The 26,615-nt window shown below is 41.7% G+C and overlaps 1 protein-coding gene across 1 annotated transcript; it reads left to right on the forward strand.

The window, feature by feature from the left end:
- The first annotated feature begins 1,748 nt into the window (after positions 1-1,748).
- On the forward strand, positions 1,749-24,830 carry LOC102288745 (neuronal migration protein doublecortin). Its single transcript, XM_005922194.2, has 7 exons — positions 1,749-1,896; positions 5,669-6,094; positions 8,391-8,731; positions 18,262-18,364; positions 20,930-21,019; positions 23,243-23,340; positions 23,478-24,830. The coding sequence occupies exons 2-7, from the start codon at positions 5,731-5,733 to the stop codon at positions 23,532-23,534; spliced, it is 1,053 nt and encodes a 350-aa protein (XP_005922256.1). The 5' UTR covers positions 1,749-1,896; positions 5,669-5,730; the 3' UTR covers positions 23,535-24,830.
- The last annotated feature ends 1,785 nt before the right edge of the window (positions 24,831-26,615 follow it).

Consider the following 26,615-nt stretch of genomic DNA (forward strand, 5'->3'; position numbering starts at 1 on the left):
TCAGAAACAGACTACATGAGGGTGGCCTGAGAGGCTGACTCTAGTGTTCCCTGTGCTCACAGCCCAGCAAGTTGGAGCCTGATGGGAATTCGCTATAGAATACCAGGGTGAACCTGAGCACATGTGACAGACGTGAAAGGGTCTAGAGAAGCTGTGGAGAACGCTATGTCGCCTGTAACATCATTCAGCATGACCGGTTTGGTGGAGGTCAATGATGGTCTGGGGATGCATATCCATAGAGGGATGCACATAACTCTACAGGCTAGGCATCAGCATCCTGACTGCAATTAAACATCAGGATGAAATTCTTGGACCTATTTTCAGACTTTACAATGGTGCAGTCAGTTCTGGGTTTCTCCTGGTCCATAAAAAGGCAGGGCCTCAAGTGGTGAGAGTATCCAGACAGTTTCTAGAGGAGGAAGGAAATGACACCACTGACTGGTTTCCATGCTCACCTGACCTAAATCCAATAGAACACCTCTGGGACGTTATGGTTAGTTTGCCAAGAGGTTGCACCTTAGAGCTCAGTGATGCCCTGATCCAGATCCATGAGGAGATCGATTAGGATACCATCCATTGTGAACTTAGGAGCAGGATGTTGCCAGGCATGCGTACATGACAATGTCAGGAAGGCCGTACAAACTCCCGAGTACCATTTTTGAGTTGTTGCAATGACATTTCTGCAATATGGACTAGCCTTCTGCTCTATGCAATGTCTTTGAAATCAGCCCTCTGTAGGTTGATAATTTTCATTTCCATCAAACCACGTGGCATCCTTTCATTCCTAACACATTAACAAGTACACATCACTACAGATATGCAGCATGATTTTTCCCACTGAGATCAGCTGCGGTTTCAAAGTGTTCCTTTAATTTTTATTTTTTTTAAAAAATTTTTTGTTGTCGAGCAGCATAGTTACTGCTTTCTGCAGCACGAGTTCCTCTTTGTTTGACAGCATGATTTCTGTGTAACATTGCATCGCACAAACTGCCTCATAAGCAAAATCAAACTTTTGTTCCATTAGGGTCAACGTACCCATTATCAGGTATTTTATTTTTCCTGTTACCACTAGAGCAAACACGCAACTGAAAAGTAGAATTCAAGTCAGAAAACAATCACCTTCCATTGAAGCTGTGGGAAATGTTCACAATGCACATGTTCTGCAAGAAAGCAAGTTGGCTGAATGCAAGCCGCCCTTTTGAACATGGGCAGTCTTGATGTTTAATCAACTTCTGGGATACTAATATACAGTTCACCGACAATGAAATCCTCCTTTAGGAGAAGACACACACACACACACACAAAAAGCCAAATACAATCACTGCGAGTTAGTCAAGCTTTTATCTGCTCCTGACAAAGAGCTCCACCAGACCAAAGGCATCAGACTGTGGTTTGTCTGAAAGGGACGCACTCGTGATGCCTTAGCTTCAGCTCTCACAGTTCACTCACAGAAAGCCACAATCTTCAAAATAAAACAAATAGCTGAAATTCTTACAGGAAAAAAATAAATAAAAAAGAATAAGTTTTCTTCTCCCATCTTAACAGAAAGATCTGCCTCACACATCACATGATAAAAGCCGCTTTCATCTTTCAACCATGACTTGTAAATAATCCCCACCTTTAATTCTTGCTCATTTGCTCGTTAGAACTACCTTTGGTGACCCTGATGGGAGCTCCACCCCAGCCCACACTGACTGGCACCTACAGTTTTTTTCCTCAGTGGGCGGGTCCACTGCTCTTTAGGACCCAGTGGCTGCTCGATTCAAGCAAGGAGTGACTCCGGCACTCAGACGGAAACAGACAAAGGCGAGGGGAGAGACGGCGTGCCGCTATCCTGCAGCATCGACTCACACACTCACATCCACTCCCCCACACACTCCGCAATCAGCGACGCAGGTGAGTCCGCTACTGGGTGGGATAATCAGCAGACTTCAGTGATTTTTAAAGAAAGTATATATTACATTGCAGTGATTTTGACTCTCAGGGGGCAACTTTGAATATCACTGTATTATTTTATTTTTTTGCATTTTGGAAGGGGTTTATATCAGGCTTTTTTTTTTTTTTAGATTTAGGCTTGAGCAGGTGGATTGTGGCGTTCACACGCCCAACCCTCCCCTTTCATTTCAAGCAGAACTTGCATTTTAAGCTGCTGTCTCTGCCATGTGGCCACACGCCATCCATCATAAATGAAAAGAGTAGTGTCATGAAACTTTTCCTTTCGTGGCTCTTATTTTTCATTCTCTCTTTTTTAATACCTACCTTTCCGTGTGTTGGTGTGAGACATACCGCACGCAGATCAATTTTCCTGACGCGGACTGGAGAGTCATAATGTGGTGCTGGTTTGTCAGGAGTGTGTGTGGGTGTGGGTGGCTCAGTCAGGAACACCGAACCAGACAAATATATCAATGACACCACACAATGATACCGCAGTGCTGCCTGATGTCCAGGTTTGCGCTTAATTTGGAAGTGGGGAAAGCGCGCATATTTTTAACCAGATTTATTGATTGATAACGTCAAGTGTGTCAGCCACAAAGAGAGGTGATCTTTAAACAGTCGTGTCCGTGCAGATTAACACTAAAAAGCTGTGGGAGGATGTAGTTTCTGGACTTGAGCAGGAGAATGAGCCGGCTGCAGCAGGAGCAGCAGCGATGGTGATGTCACTCTGAAGGCAGGCACCCTGTTTGAGACAATGGACTGTCCTAGTCGTTGCTTTTCTGGGGAAGGGTCACTGCTCGCTCTGCTTATTAGTGCAGCAGATGGGCTTGAAACCTGGCCTTTGTCAGCTAAGGAGCACCCAGTCCACAGAAGTCCCTCCCCTGTCAGTGTGCTTATCATAAAACACCAGTCAGCAGATCAGCCAAAGGTTAGCATGCTTGGTGGGGAAAAAAGGGGGGTGTCGACCTGCCACATGGATGGGTGGTGATCTCTTCCACCCCCCGTTTGTCAGTATGGTTATGTATACAGTGCTGTAATCATGTGGTACTAAAAGAGGCAGGATAGTGGAGGATTATGGGCTGTGACATTGTGTCATTCACCAGTTTGTGAGCATGTTTTGACTAATTGGTTTAGGCCTTCTTAACATTAGCACCAGGGCTGGATATATGTTTGCAATGAATATCACAGCACAACAGCTTGTTGTTAAAAGGTGGGGCCTCAAATTTTTATTGTTTTCCAAGCTGCTTCCTTTTTTTTTTTTTCTTTTTCTTTCTTTCTTCATTTTCATATAACCATGTTGGGTCTACTGAAAGCAGCGAACCGTGTTTTTTGTACATCAGATGACTCGCATGTGAAGAAGGAAGTGAAAAGCTTAGTTTTAGTTTGAGAATTTTGCAAAACAATGACACCTAAAATTTCATATCCTCACTACACACATCCACTGAAACACTCCCTGATGATTTGGAGGACCTCCGCCTCATATTACGGCGCAAGATTGACTTTCAGTGGCAGAAGATGCCAAATGAATTCTGTCTTCAGTGACTTGAAAAATGTCAAAGTCAAATCTTGAGTTGTTAAAATGCCACTCGGCGTGGAGTTGTGTTCAAAGACCAGTGACCTTTCAGTCAATAATGACAAGTCCTGTGAGGATATCGGGGCCCGTAGAAGTGACAGAAATGTGACACTTCACATTTGTGCTATTCGGCTCGGTCTCGTCAAATATGTTTTTAAAAAGAATACTCTCCTTTAAAGTTTAAATTGGGGAGACATTGCTCATAGATCGGGGCTTTAAACTTTGCACTTCCCCTTTCATGTGAATGGGTGTGGGCGTTTGATGGGTGTCTGTGTGTCAGTTGTTGAAAAAGTATCAGTTTGAAGATGCTCTTCAATGAGTTTTTGTGGCTTTGGCAAGTTTATTTGTGGTCATCAGGTGGAAGATTAACTACCAGACTACTACTTTTGCTATAAAACCTTGGGCAGTCAACCTCCATAGAATAAACATTTTTTTTTTTTTTTTGAGTTGTTGAGCCGTATAATTTCCTTGTGATTCCGTTGATGTCATTGATATCTCAGATATCTAATAGGACAATATACAAGTTGACATCATCATTATTTCCAAAACATTTTGTGTTAGTGGTTAGCTTACTGATTCATCACTTACTGATTCATCTGGCCAAGTGAGACAGCTGCACAGAGGTGTCTGTAGGCGGACTTCAGAAGAAGAGGGGGAGCTATCATGTGCTACATGCCACATAAAGCAGTGTGGTAACAGTCAGTGAGACGTACTGCTGCACACTCACTGCATCTGGAGTATTTTAGGGTCATACTATTTTATGTGTAGAAATTCAAAGAGTCTGCACTAACATTTTAAAAATCATTTTTAAAATTGTTAATGCATGCGTGACAAAGTTTTAGTTTGACATGCAGTATGGATTGATGACCAGCGGTTTTAGTACGTGTAGCTTTAAATGCACCGGTTGGCCACGCCTCTTTCAGGAAGAATGGTGTGCCGGCTGTTGCCATGGATACCTTGGCTAAAACAAGGCAGTACCAATATGGCTGCTATGCAATGAATTTAAGTGAATGTGAGAAAGCGTCCCGTTGCTGCTGTGTCTGAGTGATTATTTTCTGTGTAAATATAACCTGCAGCTGTCTCTGAATTATTTGCATTTTGTTTTTGTTTTTTTCCTTTTAGATATCATGATTAAATCAGGGTTTTAGCTGCGCACAGTGCCAGCTTTGGAAATGGCTTATAAATGACAGCTGGTTAACATGAAGCCTTAATGTGCTCCGTGTGTCATAATGATGTAATGCTCATTATGTTGTTTAACTACAAAAAAGGAAAATGATTTAAATGAGAGCAGCTTTATTGAAATAGTTGATGTGAGGACAGTCTAGGAGAGAAGAAAACGGAGGCAAACATTAGCCTGTTAGCTGTGCTCCCTGCTAACAGTGGGATAAATACAGGGGCATGAACGTTACTACCAAGATGTCATGCATTAATTTCTCAAATCCCATTTTGAAGCCTCAGCGTTATTGTTTCCGCCTTATTAACGAAGAGTGTGTGGTTTCATAAGTCTGAAACATGGTATGACCAAGGTTCTTAAAAACTGACTTAATTTTTCTTTTCTTTTTTTAATTTGGTATGACCCAAAATGAGTGAACCCATAAATTCATAGGAAAGTGTTGATGGAGGTCAAGTCAGAAAGCTGTTTTCTCAAGTCTTTTTGCAACAACAATTATCACCTGGTGGAATTCCAATCGGCATATTTTTCTTTTCTTAATTTCTTATAAAACATGTCCATGTTTTTATACTGACTTTATATTGGATACGTGTTTTATACTGCATAAATATCAGGGGAATTAAAAATAGCAAATCCACTGGGTGTTAAGTTCCTCAGATGCCATGAGTGGACACATACTCCTTGTCTTAGAAGCAAACAATTAATGGGCAGTGCCAGGGCAGCACTGTACAAATTTAACTTCAGTGACTATTGGTTTCCAGTTTTAATATTAGCGATACAATTGGCTAATCATCTTAATCTCATTCCTGTGCCTAATCCTCACCTAGCTCTGGATTTTGGTTTATTTAGATGCAGATTTATGAATAAGTCACAATCATGGAATTAAATGTTGCTCTGAGTGAAATGTCATGAACATACGACCATTAACCGTTAATACTACTGCAGTATCTGGTGATACATTACAAGCACTTGTTTCCTTCTTTCCCTAGACTCTCTGGAGCTGGTCACCACCCCAACACATCTGTCACGACCACCATAACTTTCAGTCATCATGGAGCTAGACTTTGGACATTTTGATGAGCGAGACAAGGCCTCTCGTACCCCGCGGGGCGGGCGTATGAATGGACTCCCCAGCCCTACTCACAGCGCCCATTGCAGCTTCTACCGCACACGCACTCTGCAGGCCCTCACCAATGAGAAGAAAGCCAAAAAAGTGCGCTTCTATCGCAACGGAGACCGCTTCTTCAAAGGCATCGTGTACGCTGTAGCCAACGACCGATTCCGCACCTTTGATGCTCTCCTGGCCGACTTGACGCGCTCGCTGTCCGACCACATCAATTTGCCACAGGGTGTGCGTTTCATCTTCACTATTGATGGTGCACGCAAGATCACAACCTTGGATGACCTAGAGGAAGGTAAAAATGTTCCAGCAGGACCAAGCAAATGTATGATTTAACACCATGAAATATTGGTGCATTGTAAGGTTTTAGTAAAGGTAGAACCACTGTGAAAAGGTGGGCCCTCAAGATACCCGCCAGTTTCTTTGCTGAGAAGTATTAGAAAGAAACATAAAACTTGCAGTTTTTTGAGATTACAAGTCTAATCTGTTCAGTCTAGACTTCTCTAATCTCCCATATGATGTATTAAATTCTAGGCTAAAGAGTTGTGTTTATGCAGTTGACTGACATCGGTCTACTTTTTTGGTAGTTGGGCAGTTTTGTTTGACGGAAGTTGTTTAAAACATTTTTTTTTCTTTTGACAAAGGCAAAAAACCGAGACAAATGGGGCAATGCAGTGAAAGAGCCAATCTGTTTTAAACATCCACATGCATGCTCTTTCATTTCTTAAATGTAAATTGTATTTTAGCATCTTGCTGTTGGGGAATTCCTGTTGCAGCTAATAAAGCTGAAAGTGGGTCTTCTGTCTTGATCTTAATGGGATTCAGTGTTGAGTTTAGACTCTCAGAGGGCTTCCTTCTGTACTTTAAAGTTGGATCTTTACACTCAGCATGAGAGAGCAGTTTGTTAATTGAAATCATTAGGATCTCATCATTGAAGAAACCACCATCCACATTTCTTTATGCATATTTATTAAACCTTTCCCACAGTACCCATAGCAACGGTGAGAAGAAATCCAAATAAATTGAAGTTACACCTTTTTATGATTTTCAGATTTTTCTGATTCAGCAGTCACGATTATTATAGCTACTGTAAGAATCTGGGGAGCTGTTCAGCTTGCATTTCTGTCTGATAGCTGGAGTAGTGTAGACACCCTTAAGAGCAGCTGCCACCGTGATTGCTCTTGTTCCATTTGGCACCAGAACACCGACTAGGACAAGAAGTGATTCATTTGCCTCCAAAAATTTATGTAGTGAAAGTTGCCAAACATGGTGACTGAAGGAAATCTTCGCTCGACATCAAACCGGATGATCCATGTGTTGACCTGCTTGTCGCAAATTGCTGTTCCAGTCAAATTGTCGCTTATTTGCAGCAGCCTGAAGCTGAATTTGTGACATGGGATGTGTCAGAGGGATAATGCAATTTGAAAAGGGGGAAAGTCAGATGGATGAAGTGAGAGCAACGATATTAGTTAAATGCTGCTTAAACCCCAGTCCTGTCTCCCCCCCCCCCTTTCTTTTTTTGAATGAGGGTTTCTCAGGTTTAATATTTAGAAAGTAAAACATCCCAGATTTTTATTTATTTATTTTTTTTCCCTTCTCCCCTCTTTCTCTCCACTCGCACACAGACTTGACTTTGCGAGATTCCTTTAAGGCTGCTGAGGGATGAGGTAGACAGGGTGAGTTTTGGGTAAAGCTGGAAGATAAACTGCAGCTTAATTTGTCTAAAATGAGGTGATCATCTCTGCCGCTTGAGCTGCTTAGGAAAGATAGGAGTGTGTGTGTGTATTATCTTTGTGTATATGTGTGTCGAGCAGGGGTGCAGAGTTAGCACTGTGGGTGGCGAGGCTATTTCATTGTGCTTCCTTTTGTGAGATATAATTAATTGTTCAATCTCCTCTGCACAGTGTAATCCCGTTTTGTTCCTCTTGTCTCTTCTGCAATTTCTCCACATTTGGCCTAATTGTTGCCTTCTGGATTGCCTCCTTTTTGCCAGATTTTTTTTCTTCCCCTCCCTCTGTCCCCCAGCAGCCTTTTGTCTTTAAAGTCTAGCCTGCAGTAAAAACTATGAACTGATGATGAATACAGCAGATATTTTAGGAAAATGTGGCAATCATTCGGTATATGAAGTGCAATCATTGACACATGGTTATTAAACAGTCTACATTTATCTTATTACCTCAGGTTTCAAAGCAAGGACTGATCCAAAGTGGTAAAGCATGAAACAAGTTTGTTTCCATACTGAGTGGAGAGGGGTTAATTCTAATGGTATTTGTCGTAATGGTGCTACCATCTCAGTAAAATGGGGTAAGTTTGTGGCAATCCAGTGATCCAAATTTTGCAAATATTCATGGCAACGCAGCCTGGTGGTTCAAAGCCTGTCTGTGAACTTCAAACAAGACCTCAGCAGCCATGCTAATGTCTGTAAAGTGATTTTCAGTCATTTTAAAAACCTTTTCTTCCCTCCTACTAGTCTTGAAAGTTCCTGAAGGTTCAAATCTTTGAGTAGAGAGACGCTGCGGGACTCTCAGGTGCCAAAGTTGAATAATAAGCGTGTTACGACACACTAACCCAATTTCTCTTTGACTCCGCAGGGGAAAGCTATGTTTGCGCATCAGAGAACTTCTACAAGAAAGTTGACTACACAAAGAACGTCAACCCCAACTGGTCTGTGAATGTAAAGGCCTCAGCAAGCCAGAAGAACATGCAGTCCTTAGCTGCCAAGGCTGCCGGTGAGTCCAGGGAGACCAAGGACTTTATTCGACCCAAGCTCGTAACGGTCATGCGTAGCGGCGTGAAGCCACGCAAAGCTGTCCGCTTCCTGCTCAATAAGAAGACCGCACACTCCTTTGAGCAGGTGCTCACTGACATCACGGAGGCCATTAAACTGGAGAGTGGCGTGGTTAAGAGGATCTACACTCTGGATGGCAAGCAGGTATTGTCACTTTACACCGTGATATAAAGTTATTGGCTCACACGTGCTGCTGAAAATCTGACTTTACGGCATGTGATGTGCATATGAAAATGTCTAACCTGCTAAAATTCAAATGAACCATGCTGTGGATGGAGTTTTGTCTGCATTTGTTTAATTTGGGATAGAGCCCTCTGTTTGAGAAATAAGTGAAATAAAGGCAGTACAGTACTGTATGTAAACGAAGTCTCACAATAGGAAAATTTGTGGTCGGATTGAGGACAGTGTGTCATTCATACATCTGCCCCCACACAGGCAGTGATGAACGGGATCAAGAGAAAGCAGGAAGCAGAATAATTTGCTTAGAAATGTAAAAAACCAGACAAAACGATCTTGTTGCCTCATCAGTGGTTTCCTTTTAACTCCAATGACTTTCAAAAGTGACACAAGATGCCCACAAAATCCTATTGTTCTGTCATAACCTCAGCCAACAATGACTTAGTCGCTCCATGAGAACTCCAAGCGTCTGTAGGAACAACCTTTGTATGACCTTTGCTGTCAGCAGTTTGTCTTCAGACTTTTTTTCTCTGATGCTACCTAGTCACCTGTGTTGTGGTCAGAGACATTAGTCTTGCCTGCCAACCTTTTGTTGCTCAGCTGGTTTTAGGCCACTGGTATTTCTGAGTCCCATCTGGCTTTGAAAAGCTTAAAAGTCCTGCGTAGTTCTGATGTCTTCCCACTATAGTGTGCAAAAAGGGCCCGGCCCTGTATTGTTGCCATTTTGTTCCCATTCGGAGGCAAACATTGTGACACCAAATGACCATTGTTCGAACATCCAGTCAAGACATCCTCTCGTGCTTGGAAGAATGATTCCAGAATGAAAGTGCTGACATTCATCTGTTCTAATTTTAAGATAAATGCTTGACATCCTTACTGGCCAAGAGGTTGCCTTATTTTCTGAATTTTTGTATTTTACCCGTTTGGCTAAATTTCTACCCTTACAGCACATGTGTAGGGTAAAAATGCAGGTATAGACAAACCTGCACAGTAACAGGATTACTAGTCTATCATCTCAAAGTCTGCAATGTTGGTCTTTTTATATGACTAGCTCAGTTTGTCAAACCAGGTAAAATTATCAGCAATTTGTTGATCTTGAACCCAACTGGCTGCCGATTGTGGGAGAATCCATTAGACTGGGACATGGTCACTGTACCAATATTATATTTAAGTCTATTTCACATATACTAGTTTACCAAGCTGCCGTTTTTAACGATATGAATTTACCTAAAACCAAGAAAAAAAATCCGCATGAGACACCCACACGCACATTTTAATATTGCCTAAAAGTCGTTCCCTGGGGATGCTATTGTTTACTCGACACACCAGCTAAGCTAAAAGGACATAATATATTATTCATGCTCACACTTTATTGGGATACTTTTAAAGCGCAGCCGCAACCATACAGCATCACCCAGGGGCGATCGTGGCTCAAGAGTTGGGAGTTCGCCTTGTAATCGGAAGGTTGCCGGTTCGAGCCCCGGCTTGGACAGTCTCGGTCGTTGTGTCCTTGGGCAAGACACTTCACCCGTTGCCTACTGGTGGTGGTCAGAGGGCCCGGTGGCGCCAGTGTCCGGCAGCCTCGCCTCTGTCAGTGCGCCCCAGGGTGGCTGTGGCTACAATGTAGCTTGCCATCACCAGTGTGTGAATGTGTGTGTGAATGGGTGGATGACTGGATATGTAAAGCGCTTTGGGGTCCTTAGGGACTAGTAAAGCGCTATATAAATACAGGCCATTTACCATTTACCATTTAGCTGTAAGGCTGTGGAAAGGTTTGAGATGATGCGCTTAACTAATTCCTTAATATCAAGAGATGTCACTGTAAAGGTGTGTGTGTGTGTGTGTGTGGCATTACAAAAAAGGTTGGCTATGGAGAGGATTGTGCTTTCAGATTTGTCTGCAGAGGTGACCTTTTTGACTTTATTAAACCGTAATAGTATAACTGATCTTGCTTTTCTCATGATAACGTTACTCCTGTATACCTGTGAGTTCCAGACTAGTGTGAAGCGCTGCGTGTGTGTGTGTGTGTGTGTGTGTGTGTGTGTGTGTGTGTGTGTGTGTGTGTGTGTGTGTGTGTGTGTGTGTACATCTGTTCCTCAATCCTCTCTTTGATATGGTTAAACGTTTGCCTATTCTTAGGCGCAAACCCTCTTTTCCTGTCTTATTGATTACAAATGCATTACTGACTGGGGTATCTCTTACATGTTGAACTGCCTTTTTCTTTGTGTATTAATAATGCTGGAAAGCGATGCGTCTTGGAGGAGGGGAGGTGTTCTGAAATGATAGATGGGAGGCTATTTGATTTTAATGCTCTGTCCCTTGGGTGCAGTCTGTCCGCCCCGGGTCTTGTACTGGTTTTCTCCAGAAGCTCCTGCTGGAGATGGAAATCACCTTATCCCTCCCCTCCTCCCTCTTCCCTCACACACATGCATAATGATAAATGAATTGTGGTCACACCATCAACAGCCATCATATTGCAGGCATTCCAATCGATGCATATTGATTGTGCTGCCATCATGGTAGCTCTAGCTTTTTTTCACAATTCACGTCTGCTGATCTGTTGCTCCTGCCTGCGACTCCCCGTTTCACATTAATGCACAGAAATGTGAGAAACGCAGTGCACGTTATTATGGCGTCTTTGTGTGCAGAGGCACATTGCAGCTGCTCTGTGGTGGAGGTGATATGGTAGAAGCAATATTGATGCAGTGCCCACCCCTCCCTGACTCTGCGCCGATCCTCCTCTTCCCATTCCGCTGCGATAGCTGCTGGGACTGGTTGCTAGGAGACCACATCCCAGGCACAAAGAGAGCCCAGCTGGTGTGGACCGGTCTGTCAGATACCACATCCTGTAGTGGGTGTGAGAGTTTACTATCAAAGCAACCCTTTAGTATTTAAAATATTAAAAAAAGAGACCACATGTCATGTTTATTTTACCTGCTTGCATTCCATCATTGGGTGTGACTTGTGTGAGCACACTCTAGCGTGTGTGTGTGTGTGTGTGTGTGTGTGTGTGTGTATGTGTGTTTTTTATCAGCTCTGCTGGTGCCCAAAATTTGAGAAGGCGTTGCAGGTTGTCTTCCTGGCATTTTTAAAATGGCTGCTTTTCATGCTTTGACGTTCCTCTTTTCCTTAATGGACTCTGCAGACAGCCCGCTCGCCCCTCTTTGCAAGTGCTGTGAACAAAATCACTCCCATTTTTCCCTCAAATGCTGCTGCTTTGCAGCCCAATCAGGAAGGGTGGGGCCAGTGGCTTCAGGATTACCATTCTTACAGCAAATTAGGATCATTTTATTTGCACTGATGGGGGGGCTAATTATTCCCTGAGTCTATGGAGGGGGGGGGGGAAAAAAGTGCATTACTTCATTTGCCCTCACTGCTTCTACATCAGGTTGGAGAGCGTCTATCTAATTGCTGGCAGCCATTTTGTATTCTTTCCTCTTTGATAGAGGTGTCTGCAGAGGAGACTGGCTCTGATTTGCATTTAAGATTCACTGCTTGCTCATTTGAATTGCACTTAAGAAAAGGTTATCGTCTAACAGACGCCATAATCAAATATCATTTGTGAAACGTCTTGATGATGCATTGTGCTGCTGTGTCGTTTTGTCCTGGTGCATTATCACAAGTCTGGAGCAGAGCAGAGGGCTTTAACAGATTTGAGTGTTTAATATTAAGACTCGGGTTGGGATCTTTAGTTTTTAAGGTTTGCTTGAGATTAAGAGACAGTAAGATGTGACTGAGAAAGTATTCAATTAAAAAATAATCCTCTTTTCTGAGGCTGCATTGCATTTATGACTGAATCAGTCACAGGCAGAAAATCAGGTTTTCTTTTTGCATTGACAGTAATTTCATGTTTTATTTTTTTCTTTTCTATTTTTTGTTTTAACATTTAAAATGAATTTGTTAAACAATCACAGAGGGGGGGGAATGGATGCTTCAGGCACAAGGTCGCGCTGTTATTGTCAGAGAACAAAAGATTCCAGTTCACTTTAGCGGTTAATAACTATGGTAACAAATTATTCACTGAATTAATAGATGGATGTATGCTCGGGTTCAAAGCTTCTTAACGACTAAAATACATCTGCTAACGGGCAAGAAAAGCCTGCTTTTCCCTGGTTATCAGTGCTCTAGCAGTGTCTGCTTTTGCCATACTGCAGAAGCAGTTGTCATGGCAATAAGCTCCACCGTGATGGATTCAGTTTGTGACAATGGTTGTAATGCGCTGAGTGTGCTCTTTACGCTGGGTCTTACCTGCCCTGCCCTCTAGTCCTCATCCGTCAACAGCTCACTGCATTTGCGTGCACGTGTCCACACGTGCACGCAAATGCAGCTAAACTGAGTCAAGCAGACAGGCAGGGTGACGGAGGGGCGTGGTCCCTCGTGATGAGGCACTGCAAGCAGGCATAGAGGGAATAAGCATACATGTATAAGCTTCTAACAGCCCCACTTTCATGCAATGAGCACCACATCAACAAGTGAGCATGACCTGGGGGAGAAGAGGAGGAAGCACTGTTTAATAATGTTAAGGCCACATCAGTCAGCTAAATGGAAAGCCTGCTTCCGTGGGGTCGAGAGGGGTGGGGTTAAAACGGCATCAGGCACCAGCTGGTCCCCATGACTGTGCAGATATCTGTGCCTAACTGGCTCATGTGTGCTCCAAATGCATCCAGAGCACCTACGATAACGCACAAGCAGTACGTTGGTGCATGAAGGTCATGGATGGGTCAGAAAGGCAACTGGTAGCAGTTTCCTGTAAAGCAATTACTGATGTCCAAATGCACCCCCTTCTTTTTTTTTTTTTTTTTTTCTTTTTTCAATTTGCTAAATTTGTCCTGAAATTCTATCAGTACCTGAGCTGCTGCTGTCCTAAAAGATAATCTGACGTGCTGCTTTTTTATACTTGTCTGAAATGAACAAACTGGAGAGTGTGTATTTTGGAGGAATATTCCACTCGGTGCAGAGGTACTGATATTGATCAGGTCTGTGTGCTCAGTGAAGAGACTGTGGGCGTTTTTACCCATAGGCTGAAAAAAGCAAGGTCCTTTTTTTTTTTTTTTTTTTTTCTTAGGCTGATATGAGAATACTTTGCAGAGCACATCAGATGTGTGTAATCAGTTACGCACTACTCTATTCCAGTGTTTAACCTTCTGTTGACTCATTAAAGCTTATGTTCAGTCGTTACTGTTCATAAGGTAAGTTGTGGTTAGTGAAATTGTTGGAATGCAGCACTGAGTAGCTTTACTTTTGCACTGACAGGAATTATTGTGACTATTTTTACAAATGGATGGATGCAAGTCTTTGTGAATCATTTCTGCTCAGACTACAGCTGAATGGCTGAGCTGAAGTCAATATTAACCAGCTGTCCTTAAAAGAAAAGGGGGGGGGAAAAAGACAAAGGATGCATAGCTTTGTTTGAAAATGCTCCCTGCTGCTTTGCACAAAGGCATTTTAGTTGCACCTGAAACAAGAATGTGTAGCATGCCATATGCTGGAAAGCTGAGGGTACAGATTACCTCCAGTTGTGGTAAAGGGTGGCTCTGATCCTGTGCAAGTACAGCACTTATTTTGCTATGTTATTAATATCAGTCGTGTTTTATGACAATGGCTAAAACTGTTATCCTACAGTGCTTTTTCCAAATAGTTTCATAGAGATCGTATTGTGCTGCACATATGGAGCCAAATTTCTCAAATTACCTCTGAGAGGTAAAGCTACTGTTCACCCCAGGAGGTTTCTGTGTTGCAGAAATTAAGTACCGTGGTTCCACCCACTTCTTAATTGGCATTGGGGAACTGAAGACCATCATCCAGTTAAAGGGCGTTTGCCCTTGCCAAGTTGGGTTAAAGAAACTCTGAATAATTCAGTTGCTGTTATTACATGCTTGCTGGTGGGTTTTGTTTTTTTTCCTTCCCTTTTTCCTGGGGGTCATGTGGACCTGACAGCTGGTGAGGCAGAGATTAGGGATGGGCTTGGTGGGACAGAGGGTGGAGGGCACCTGGAGTCTGTAAAGAGCCAGTTTTTCAGAAAAAATACGCCCACATCATCCCAGTAAATGCAGAGATGGGTACACTCACCCTGACATGTGCAGTACAAGCGTAATATGTATAAATGCAGTATGACAGCACTTTTGATCCATTTAAGTAAAATGGCATCAGGTCGGCTCATTGTCCTCCTCACGGACCCCTTTGCCAGATGGGTGAGGTTGACCTTTTCAGATCGAGGGAGGATGCTTCCTAACCTAAGCGCTCCCAAGCCGGCATGTGCCTTCCTCATTCATGCCATGTTTCTAAATGGACATTTTACATTTGATCTAATCACATGCAGAGCAGTTTTTTTTTTTTTTTGTTTTGTTTTGTTTTTTTTGTTTGTGTTTTTGTTTGTTTGTTTTTTCCTCACAAATTTCTGCCAACTGTACAAACTTATCAGGCCAATTTTATGGCGTGTTAGTCACTATTAATACACAACAGGCTTGCTGACTTTGACGCAAGATGGAGGTTTGGGCAGAGTTTGACACTGTAATCATACAATGTGGATTTAGGACTTTGAAAACATTTAAAAGTCCAAAGCTCTTGATCAGATAGGAAATTTGGTGGGTTTTTGGGTGTTTTTGTTTTTTACTATGGAAGCTTGAACGTAAGGCTAATTTCCTTTCGGCCTCTGATAAGAGAACGGGTGAGGAGTTTAGCTTTGGAAGCCAGTATGAGTTAAATTTCTTTGCAGCGGTACAATTGTTCAGACATTTCAATGTTTAATCCCATTCAGTATCTTTTGTTTTGAAGCATTCATACTGAATTCTCCCATCAGAGATTAGACATGTTGTTGGAAGTTAAAGTGGTCTTGCGTGCCAGGCAGCCAGAATCTTAAATTTAAGTAGCGATCTGTTAAAGAATAAAGTAGCAGTCTATAGGATTAAAACATTATCCCTTTAATCATCTCTGTTCCTAAAGCTATTAAAAACATGCAGTAGCGTCTACCCACCCACGCTGTTTCGGCCCATTTTCATCTCCTTTCCTCCACCCACTCGCCTTAAGGGTAGAAAGAACACCTACTAATGCTTCCATATTATGATTAACTGTCAGGTGCCCTTCTTGCCATACAACAGTTTAACCTAATGAAAGTAGTATGTATGTATGTATCCAATTTCCTGATAACGAACACTAAAGAGAACCCAAGTGTGTAGCCTGTAAATTAGCCCCAGCTGAAAAACCAATTAGGTTTTGATCCCTGGAGTCGAAGCACCATCTCTGTACCTCGGCAGGGCTCTGAAAGGCCCGCGTTGGGGGGGGGAATATTGTGGGGCACAGAGGAGGGTACAGCTGTTGGATGCCACGCCAACAAGTCACCACCACACACTTTTAGCTTGTCTAGCAGGACGGAGAACCAACATTGCAGCTGCTGGGGTGGTGAGATCCCAAATTATCCAGAGCTCATAGTTTGAATGTGTATCACAGTGGCAACCCATGATGCATCTTGACCCTGGCATGGGCCCCAACATGGGGCTGTTTTTCAGCATGTGGATCTCTAAACAGTCTTGCGTTGGTGAAAACTGACGTGCTTTTAAATAAAAAAAGCAAATTCCATCTTTAAATAAAGGGCAAGTTATCTGTAGTTCACTTATAGTAGTGCTTTGATCCTATAATTCTAACAAGAAGGAAGAGATTTCAACAGGTGTTGAAAGGCAGAGTGGAAATTTGACTGATATGCTTTGTAACAGATCTCATCAGCACAAGAAAGAAGAGCAGTGTTTAGCTTGAATGGCTTTAATAGGCGTGTCTGAGCTGGTAACAGAGTCCGTATAATGGAGAACGGGGGAGAAGGTGTGGCACAAAGACATCTGTCCGCTCAGTAAGCCATATTGTGTCAACAGCTGCTTTAGAGTGAAAAGACCCCGGGGAAGGAAGTCGAATCATTTAAACATTACAGTAAAGGTGTAACATTATCATCTGTCTGGGGTTTTTTGTGCCTTTTGTGTTAATGTTTTGTTACATGAATCTAAAGGTATGTAAACAAGACGAGCAAAACACACAGGTCTGCTACAACCTGAAGATCGGAAGTTTTTATTTAGTGATTTCATTCACGTACGTGTGTGTGTGTGTGTGTGTGTGTGTGTGTATTTTCATTTAGCATATCTAACATACAGTGATAGACATTTGAGCTGGCAGTCCTCTTGGCAAACTCATAATCGTAGCTTCTATAGTAAGATTCTGATTTTCAGTTGGCCTTTTAAACCTTACTTTTGCTAGTGACATGCTCCTAACCTAGATCCGTCAGTCTTTTATTCAGATTAAAACACCTCCGCAACTGCCGGATTTGTGCAGATATTTCTGCTCCTTGGAGAAGAAGAATATGAAGGACTTGGTGGTCCCTGAAATTTTCCTTGTCACTAGAATCGGGTACAGATTTGTGTGTGGTGTTTTTTTTTTATTTTTTATAAAATATGTTGGATGGATTGCCATTACGGCATGTACTCCTATTAACTCCAGGATAAATGGAGGGAACAGGAGTGTACAATTGAGAATGTCTTTATATTTTATGTATGGGCAGTGGATCAATATTCAGTTGAACACATTGGTGCAATGAAAGGGGCTAAATGCCTGAGCCTCCATGCTTTCTCATTCTGCTGTACCTTTATTGCTAATTAACTAGGTTAGCATGCTAGCTGCTCTTAGTTTAGCTCAAAGCACTGTTGTGCCTGAGTGTGTTCAGTAAAGTATTTTCTATTGTCTGTGCGTTCGAATCAGTGTTTTCCTAGAGGACGGTATCACCCACTTGACAGCTTTTTTTTTTTTAACCTTTTTTTTTTTTTTTTAAATTTTATTTTTTTGGTACATCACCTTTCCAGGAAGCTCCTGTATGTGGTCAACCATCAATGGTAATTGCGCAACAATATAGCAAAGCACGATATAAGATAAACATCATTAAAAGCACATTGAGTTATTTAAAAGGCTGATGGCTGACAGGACAAATTAGTTGGTCTGTGGCCACATCAAAGCAACTTAAACTCTTTAGACAGGCTGGCACGAATCAGCCACGACCATGGACGGTATTAAAAGATACATGAGGGTACTCTTTCTATAGTACCTGATGACTTGGAACCACAACTATCGACATCTGGTCAATGTAGGGTTTTGGCTTTATTTTTCTGCCTTGGAATCTTGGTAGTCTTAGTTCCTACAATAGATGACAAAAAATATCTAGGCTTTCTTCAAAGGCCTAACCATATACACATAAGGAATGTTATTAAAGACAAAGCCCATGGATTAGCAGCACACTTTGACTATACCTTGGAATGTGGGACTTGGTCCCAAAGTGCGGTTTTTAATGCCGCCTTTATTTTACAGTTCCTGCATGCTTTCCAATATCGGGTTTGGTATTGTGGAATTAATTTGGGATATTTGAGTCCACAGCCTCTTATGTTTGTAGTAAAACGGTAGAGCCAGTAGACTCTACTTTTATATTTTATATTCCAATTTCTCAAATTTGCTGTATTGTGTCTTAATAGGTCACCTGCCTCCAAGATTTCTTTGGCGATGATGACGTCTTCATTGCATGCGGACCAGAGAAATTCCGCTACGCACAGGACGACTTCTCTTTGGATGAGAATGGTTAGTAAGCATGATTGAATTGGTCTGTTTTGCATCCCATTATGGAATCAACTTAAGCGAGTAGCCACACACTGTAATGCAGCTTGTCGGATGAGGGGTTGAACAGTTTATGATCTCCCTTTTTTAAAAAGCCACAGTAGTGATCAGTTATCCAGACTCAAGTTTAAAATCCTGCTCCTGACATGTAAGGGCTTTGCTAATCAGCCCCCATCTTATCTTAAAGCCCTCATAGAACCATATCATCCCACTGAAGAACTTTGCTCTCAGACTGAAAGCTTACTTGTGGTTTCTCTAGTGTTTAAAAGTTAAGGCTGAAGGCTCTGCCTCCCATTTAAGGCCCCCTCTTCTGTGGAACCAGCTCCCACTTTGGATTCAAGAGACAAGACACGCTCTCTGTTCTTAAGATTAGGCTTCCTTTTGATAAAGGCTTATAGTTTGGGCTGGATCAGTGTTTTTATATCCTGTCTTCCTCCCCTCAGCCCTGACCAGTCATGGCTGATGGCTGCCCCTCCCTGAGCCTGGTTCTGGTGGAGATTTCTTCCTGTTAAAAGGAGTTTTTCCTTCCCACTGTTGCCAAATGCTTGCTCAAATGGGATCATTGGATTGTTGGGGTTTTCCCTCTAGTATTGTAGGGCTAGTTTATAATATTTAGTTTACATGATAAAGCACCTTGAAGCGACTGCTGTTATGATTTGGTGCTATATAAATTAAAAAATACATTGAGACTGAGCTATCATGCAGTAATATCAGCTGTATAGAGAGATGACCTGTAACTGCAAATGACGTTAACATATTTGTCCATGAATCCTCTGCACGGCTTCATTTGCACAATTTTATGACCAATTTCTAGAGTTCTTGTGCAAGTTGTGCAAGATGGAATTAACGCTGCACATGAGCATCCAAAAAGTGTACTGTGTGTGTGTGTGTGTGTGTGTGTGTCTACAGAGATGAAGAAATGTATCCTTTTCATCAGGTTTTATTCATGTACAATGCTCTGTGGATGGAATTGTATATGTGTGAGGGAGGCTAAAAAGGACACTGAGCGAAGTCTTATCTGCACCCGGCAGCAGGGATGGGAAAAGGCAGGAAAAAGAAGAGCCATTAATCTGTCCTGTGACAGGTTTAGGCCAGCTGATCTGTTGGTGGTGATACTGCTGAGAAGTCAAGGAGAGAAAATATAAAGCCAACCCTCTGAGTTTCTCCCCGCAGACTTGAAATCCCTATTTTTAACAACCTACTTCCACCTAATGTGCTCTCCTCGAAACATTCAGTCTGCCTTTTTATGTTAACGCAGTGCTGATGCAGGGTTCATAACCATCATTATGTTACCTTCGTCTCTTCTTTTCGTTTCTTGTAAGATTCTCGGCAGGATGGAGATGCCGGTTAGTTTATAATGATCTGCGTTCTTTTTCTAACGGTGTACTCCCCCACTGAACTCGAGCTAAATCATTTCATTCAGCCTATAATAATCTTAGGGCCAATGCTAAATAAAATGGCTGAGTGGCTCAAGCAGGCATTTCTGAGTTGGCTTCAGTGGAGTTGATGAGACTGGCTTCTCTGTGATTCATCACGGTATGGATGGCTGTATCTATAACAAATTATAGAGATCAAGCAGACATTTTTTTTTTTTCAAATTTAAGAATCTGTACGGGCAAGAAAGACACACGACAAATATGCTATGAAATATTTCTTTAACATTTTCTGGGCTGGAGATGACCTTTGAAAGATCTACATGGGGAAAAATATATTCAATCACATGATTACTGCTACCAAAATGGATTAATATCCCCCGAGTATTTTTATTTATTTTTTTCACACTCCTTATGATAAATATGCCGACTGAAAGGAGTGCATGAGTACCTGCAGGTCTGTTTATGCAGTTGCAACATTAACAAAAGCCAAAAGGGACTCTAACAGACTCTATTCTGCTTTGAGACCACTGAGAAGATTTGACAAGCTGCTAGTCTGAGGTACTGTCAGATGCGTGGTGGCACACCTTGGAAACAATAGCACGTGAATGTGCGCCTGTACCCAACGGTGTGTGAAGGTTGAGAGAGAAGGAGACGAGACAGACGTGGCGAGATCTCAGGAGACGAAGGGAGGACAGATAGTATAATTAGCATCAAAAGTGGAAGAGAGGAGGAAGGGAGGGAAGAGAGCCTGACTGTACAAACAGAGGGGAAGATGCAGCGGGAGGAGTAGCAGTGTCTGGAGTCTGTCTACCCTGATTAATACAGTGACCCAGAATGGACTGCACATTCCTACATGCATGTTGTGTTTATTGTAACACCAAATTGTTGTTGGGGGGGGAAGAAATGTATCATAATTGATTACACGCACTTTTTAAAATGTGAGGTTGGCAACAAAGGAAAAAGCTGCTGGAGGAAAAAAAGGACGTAACAGAAATGAACGCGTTGAACTCGAGGCATGAACGGTGGGTTCATTTCAGACATTTTGAAAAACCTTCTACTGGGGAGTATGAGCAGCTCAATTATTCTGTTGGGAGGGGGGAAAAAATGTTATTCACTACTTTCTTTGTGCTTTTTATTTTCTCTCTCTTTACAGAATGCAGAGTGATGAAGGGACCCAAAGCTCAGCGAGGTTCAGCCAAGAGTCCTGGTCCAATCAAGCGCTGCAAGTCTCCTGCTGAATCGAGTGAGCCCGATACATCTCACCTACACTCTAGCCCTTCCCTTTTTTAAAAGCAGCCGACCACACCTTAGAAATCAAAGCTGGTGTAAAATTTAAAACAGGGTCTTTTCTGTTTAAGTGAATGAAAATACAAGATGATACTGTAGCAGATTCACGTAACTGATGTTGACCTTTGACTTAATCTGAAAGGAAAAATATGCCATGACATCATTAATCACACCTTTTTTTTTCTTTAAATATTACCTGAATTTTATTCTGTGTAATTTTGATTAAAAGGCAGTAAATGGTTAAAAAGTCAATCTCAGCATAAACTGGGGGCTTTTCTTTGTTGTGGGTCTTCTGAGCTTTAGTATAATCTTTCTGCTGTAGTTTCTTTAAAAGCATGAATAAAACATGAAAAGTAAACAAAGCCAATTTAAACAGCTTTGAGCTGTTTGTTTGACGATCAAGCACTTTAACATTTAATAATAACATCCAGGAGGCGAGAGAGCATGGAGGCTCTACAGCTGGTTCACGCTTAAATATTTCATGTGAGGAAAATCGTACCATCCGAGTTTACATAGCTTTACCATTCAGCGGCTGAATAGTTTTATTAAAATTGTCGGCATGATTTAAAACGAGCAAACAAAAGAACGACTTGAGGAATATGGAGCGCTTGCCCCTTTCTTTTTCTTCATGTACTGTTGCTGCATTACATAATAGGTGAGGTCTCCTGCTCTCTACAGGTTTCCTCAGTCATTTGGCTGTCATGGATATTTATTGATCACCAATGGTAAATGTCTGGACTCTAACACAGCAGGTGGTGGGCCAGCATCGTGTGGAGGCAGTAAACTATTTACCCATTAAGCACATTTGTAATTCCCGTGAGGCATGAAAGGAAGTGCATATTTATGTCAGTTAATCAATAGTACTGATGAGTTTAATGAAATTAGATTTTCTATGCTTTGGAATGATTGTCGTTTATGCCGTTTGCTATGGCATAACAAGTCTTAACACCTTTAATATATTCAAATGAAAAAGCCTTTAAACTAAAACAACCATATAAAACGGATGTTTCCACCCAACAACAGTAATGTTTTGAGTTATGCTTTGAATCCTTAATAGAAACGGATGTTTTAATGTTATGAAAAATTGAACAGTCTCAGGGATTTACTAGGGAATCTGTACACTTTAAAAACGGCGTGATCATAGCAAGACTCGCACTTTACAGAATTCGTGTCCTAATATGGCTCTTTTACAGCAGACTTGGGCAGTATTGAGGTATTACAGTATTTAGAAATCCCAGTACTGCTCTTTTTTTTTATTCATTTGAAATGGAGGATTAGTTTATTCTACCACCAACATCTCTGCTTTTTTTTTTCTGCTTCTTTTAACACACATACCATGACATACTGAATAGCAGTTTGTATTAGTGTGCGTTTGCCATTGTGCCGGCGTTAAAGTACACAATGACATGCAGTAATGTGCAATCAAAACAACCACACAATGCGAGGGGTTTTCTGCGGAAGCTGAATAAATATTCCAGATGTAGAAATCTGAGACCCAAACCGTGGCAGTGTGGGCAACTTTCTGTGTTCGTTTGATGTCTTTGGCCCTTTTCACAGCTGAGTGTCTCAAAAATCAGTACATCTAAACACGAGCAGCTCTCCCACACAGACTGAGCAGAGAGTGCAGTTATTTTATTTAAAGAGCCCGGGATAATGGGACTTGTGATTTCTCTGTTTGGCTGTGGGGTTTCTGTCGATCTGCCCGAGTGTTTAAACGAAGCCAGCGGCTTTACAATGAAGCTTTATCCACCTTGTGTTTCCAACAGTCGCTGGCTTAAACTTAGACCGGCCATCTGGCTCACGCTCTTTTCATCTCTTATAGACAAAAAGTCTTTCAAGCCACTTAACACTCACGGCTACATCACATCACACTGCTCTTAGATATAAACAGTGTTCCACACACACAGAATCCTAGCAACGTCGCGGAGACGCAGAGCGAGTGAATAAAACGTCACCTAACAAACAGAACTTGTCAGCCTCCTAAAACCTGGACCAGCAGGGTCCCTGTACATCACGGCCAAATGAGGCCACAGTTCAGGACTTGCTCTCCTTTTTGCTTCTCTTGCAAACTTTCTAATCCACTCTATGTTTACCTCTTCTACTTCTTTCCCCTCTCCTCCTCCCTCATCCCTCTTTGTCTTCCTACCCACTCTCTTTACTTCTGCGTTGGCTCTCCCAGCCAACGGGACGGGCTCCAGCAGCCAGCTGTCCACCCCGATTTCCAAGCATTCCCCCACCTCCACCCCTACCAGTCCAGGCCTCAACAACAAGCAGAAGGTACCCTAACCTCTCCTCCTCTCCTGACCTTTCATCTTGTTGCCTGTTGTCTTTTTTGTGTTTTATTTATTTATTTATTTTTTTTGCTCTTTAGTTTGAGTTTACAAAAGTAATTGTGCTCCTCTGGATCTCCGCAGGATCTGTACCTGCCCCTATCTCTGGATGATGATGATTCTCTTGGTGAATCAATGTAGACTCCTGGCTCCTGCCGCCACCCTCCCCTCCAGTTTTATTATTTTTTTCTTTGGGATCAGATACACAGAAGTTTTATACCTCTGCTGCTTTCCACCTTCACTCACAGTGCCACCTGTTTAGCATAACCCACTCTTTGTCTCTTTTTTAAAGGCCTTAGCCAACAGGGCTACGACACCATTTGCTGCTTGAGAATGGCACAAACAGAACAGAAATCATTTTTCTTCTCACAATCAGCTCACTTTTTCCAGGTTTGCTTTTCTATGTGGGATGGGCACTGTTTCTCAAAGGTTCTCACTGATCACTGTCATACAGATTTCATTATTGAAGGGAAAAAAAATCATTTTGAATACATACATTTTTGATAAAGGACGCACCCTAACTTTTAAACATTTCAGTCACAGAATTCCAAGCAGCAAATGGGTATTTTTAGGGGTGTTGGTCAGAAATGACAACTTTTGTATCACTTATCGTATTTGTGATGTTCCTCCGTGTCCTTCTGCCCTCTAAGTGAAAGGTTTCTTGTCAGAGGAAGTCTGTTAAGCCAGTTTTAGTCTTTCTAACCTGCTGTAAATACTGTGTATAGCTATCCATCATAACATCTCGCCCAATGTCCATTGCTGTGCTTCCGTAATGTCACTACAATGTCTAGCATTCGCTTAACATGATACAGGGTACGGTCAAAGTAAAGTGGGACAAAAAAATACAATGAAGTCCCCTTGACAGAGGACGTGTGGGATGCAGTCCTGACTGCGCCTCCTTAATAACATTTCATATTGCCGGCTTGATATATGTAATAACGAAGATCTAAAACCCTCAACCTCACATTTTTTAATTGCTGTTAATCTCATCCAATCAGGCGCAGGGACGATTATGTAAAGAAAAGGCATCCCACGCCTCTTTAAGTTGGCCGGTCCTCTGTTTTGACCTTCTATACAGACAGTAGGCTTTACATGCTGCATAACAACCGCCCCCGCCCCCCCACCACCCTGTGTTTTTTAGATTGTCACAAGCGGCAGCACATGATGTTGTTTTGAAGGACCTAACTGTGCATAAAAACAACCAAAGGAAGATCCAACAGGCCCTTCTGAAGGAAGAAAAAAAGCCAATGCACATCCAGTATACAGTTTTTATCGACAGTCTGAAGAATCCCTTTTTAAAACCAGTTTATCACATCTTACAGTGTACTTATTAGAAGTGATTTCACAGCAAGTAGTGGTGACATTTTTATAGTTTGAAATGATAAATAAAAATAAAGGTCTCAAAGCCAAAGTATTCTTTTTTTTTTTTTTTTTTTTTTTTTTTTTTTAAAAAAATTTTAAAAAAAAAAAAAAAAAAAAAAAAAAAAAAAAAAAGGTGGGAGTATTTCATTTTAAGCAATTTAAAATAAAAATATTGTGGAAGAAGCACACCTGGAGTTTTATGCATGTTACTTTTGAAAAGCATCCAAATATGTCATGCTTAAATCATGCTCATCTGAGGCGGTTAGTTTTATCAGGGCGCTAACGGTAGTGGGATATCTCCCTTTTTCTTGCATGGCTCAGCATAGTTCTCCAGTTAAGAGGGGAGGAGTGATGAAAACATAACAGTTGTCTAAATCGATGTGTGGGTTTTAAATTTTTATAAAGTTTAATTTATATTGAGGGTACTTGTGTAGGACTTATTTCCTAGTTTTCCTTGCTCACGTGAGCTCTAAACACTCCCCCCCCCCAGCTTTTGTGTGCAATCTTTTATTTCTGTCGCCATATTCCCTTCTTCTATCACTTGGACTCGCATCGTATGTCAAGCAAATCTACTGAAAGGGGGTTTTCTCAGATTTTTGCAGGGAATCGAGCCTGAGAAATCTCTAAATTGGACTATGGTGAAGCACAAAGCAGGGAGCTACTTATTCACCACAGCAACAGACACTTTACTGCCTACTTGCCAGCATTACAAGGTGTGACTACAACCAATTTCTCAATATACAGATGACGTGCTGCATATGTAGCATTCTTTTAAATTAATATCTATGCATTTGGAATCGAGAATGGTTTTTAAAAAAATCAGTTTGGTTTTTCTTTCTGTACATGGCTTTTTTTTTCCTTCTTTTTTTTTTTTTAAATAACCTTAACAAGAAACGAACAAAACCCCGACATTTCCGTGTAGTTATTCTATTGTGACAAAGCGGCACTCCCAAAGTTGCACATCTTTGGAGTGATTTGGTGCCTGCCCTGTGGATGAGCTTTAAATAGCAGCTTTGTAATGGGCTAAAGCAACACTATCTGGTGCTGTGTCCTACACTCTTTCTCCTGCAGGGAGCGCTGTTAAACCAGCAAAACAGCTACTGTAACATTATCAGCTAATCAACAGCAGGGACACCTCACTTCACCATTAATTGTTTTTAATTTTTTTTGTACAAAAGACCCTGTTTGTTGTCAGTCTTCTCAAACACTTAGTTCTGTAAAACTTAACGTGCTAATACTGTTCTCGTCAGCTTGAGTTTTCTGCAGCTTAATACTTACAGCATACAAAACGCTTACCACAGTACTTTGGTTGACTTGTGTAAACCAGATGCCGCCATGTAAGATGGATGGTGCCTTTTTTTCCCCCCCGTCTTTTCTTTCTTTTCTTTTTTTTTTTTTCTTTTTAAAATTAACATCTTTTGATAGAAAGTTAAACTGGGACATAACAGGCTTGTACTTTGTTAACGGCCATTTGTAAAAACATTTTTAAACGTCTTAAATGAGGAGGCCTCCAAACACACTTTGTTTTGTAGAGACACAGGACTCTCGGTCGTGGTGTAAATATGCTCCCCTCCTGTTCGCTCTTTCATATGTATGCCTTTCTGATCGAATGAATGACTTTATTTTGTTTCTCTGAAATTTTACAATGTCCTTTTTAGTGGTATTTTGCAATGTCACAGTGGCTTGTTTCAGTGCTTCATTCAATGTATTAACCGGTATCCTTTTTGCAATTAAAAACGATTGTATTTCACCTTTCTGGTTGAGTTTTTTTTTTTTTACTACTGTAACAGCAGAAAACTAATAGGAAATATGAAAAGGTGTGTGTGTGTGTGTGTGTGTGTGTGTGTGTGTGTGTGTGTG

Source organism: Haplochromis burtoni, unplaced genomic scaffold (genome assembly GCF_018398535.1).
Source record: "Haplochromis burtoni strain Fernald_Lab_line unplaced genomic scaffold, NCSU_Asbu1 Contig_56, whole genome shotgun sequence".
Classification (NCBI taxonomy): Eukaryota; Metazoa; Chordata; class Actinopteri; order Cichliformes; family Cichlidae; genus Haplochromis; species Haplochromis burtoni.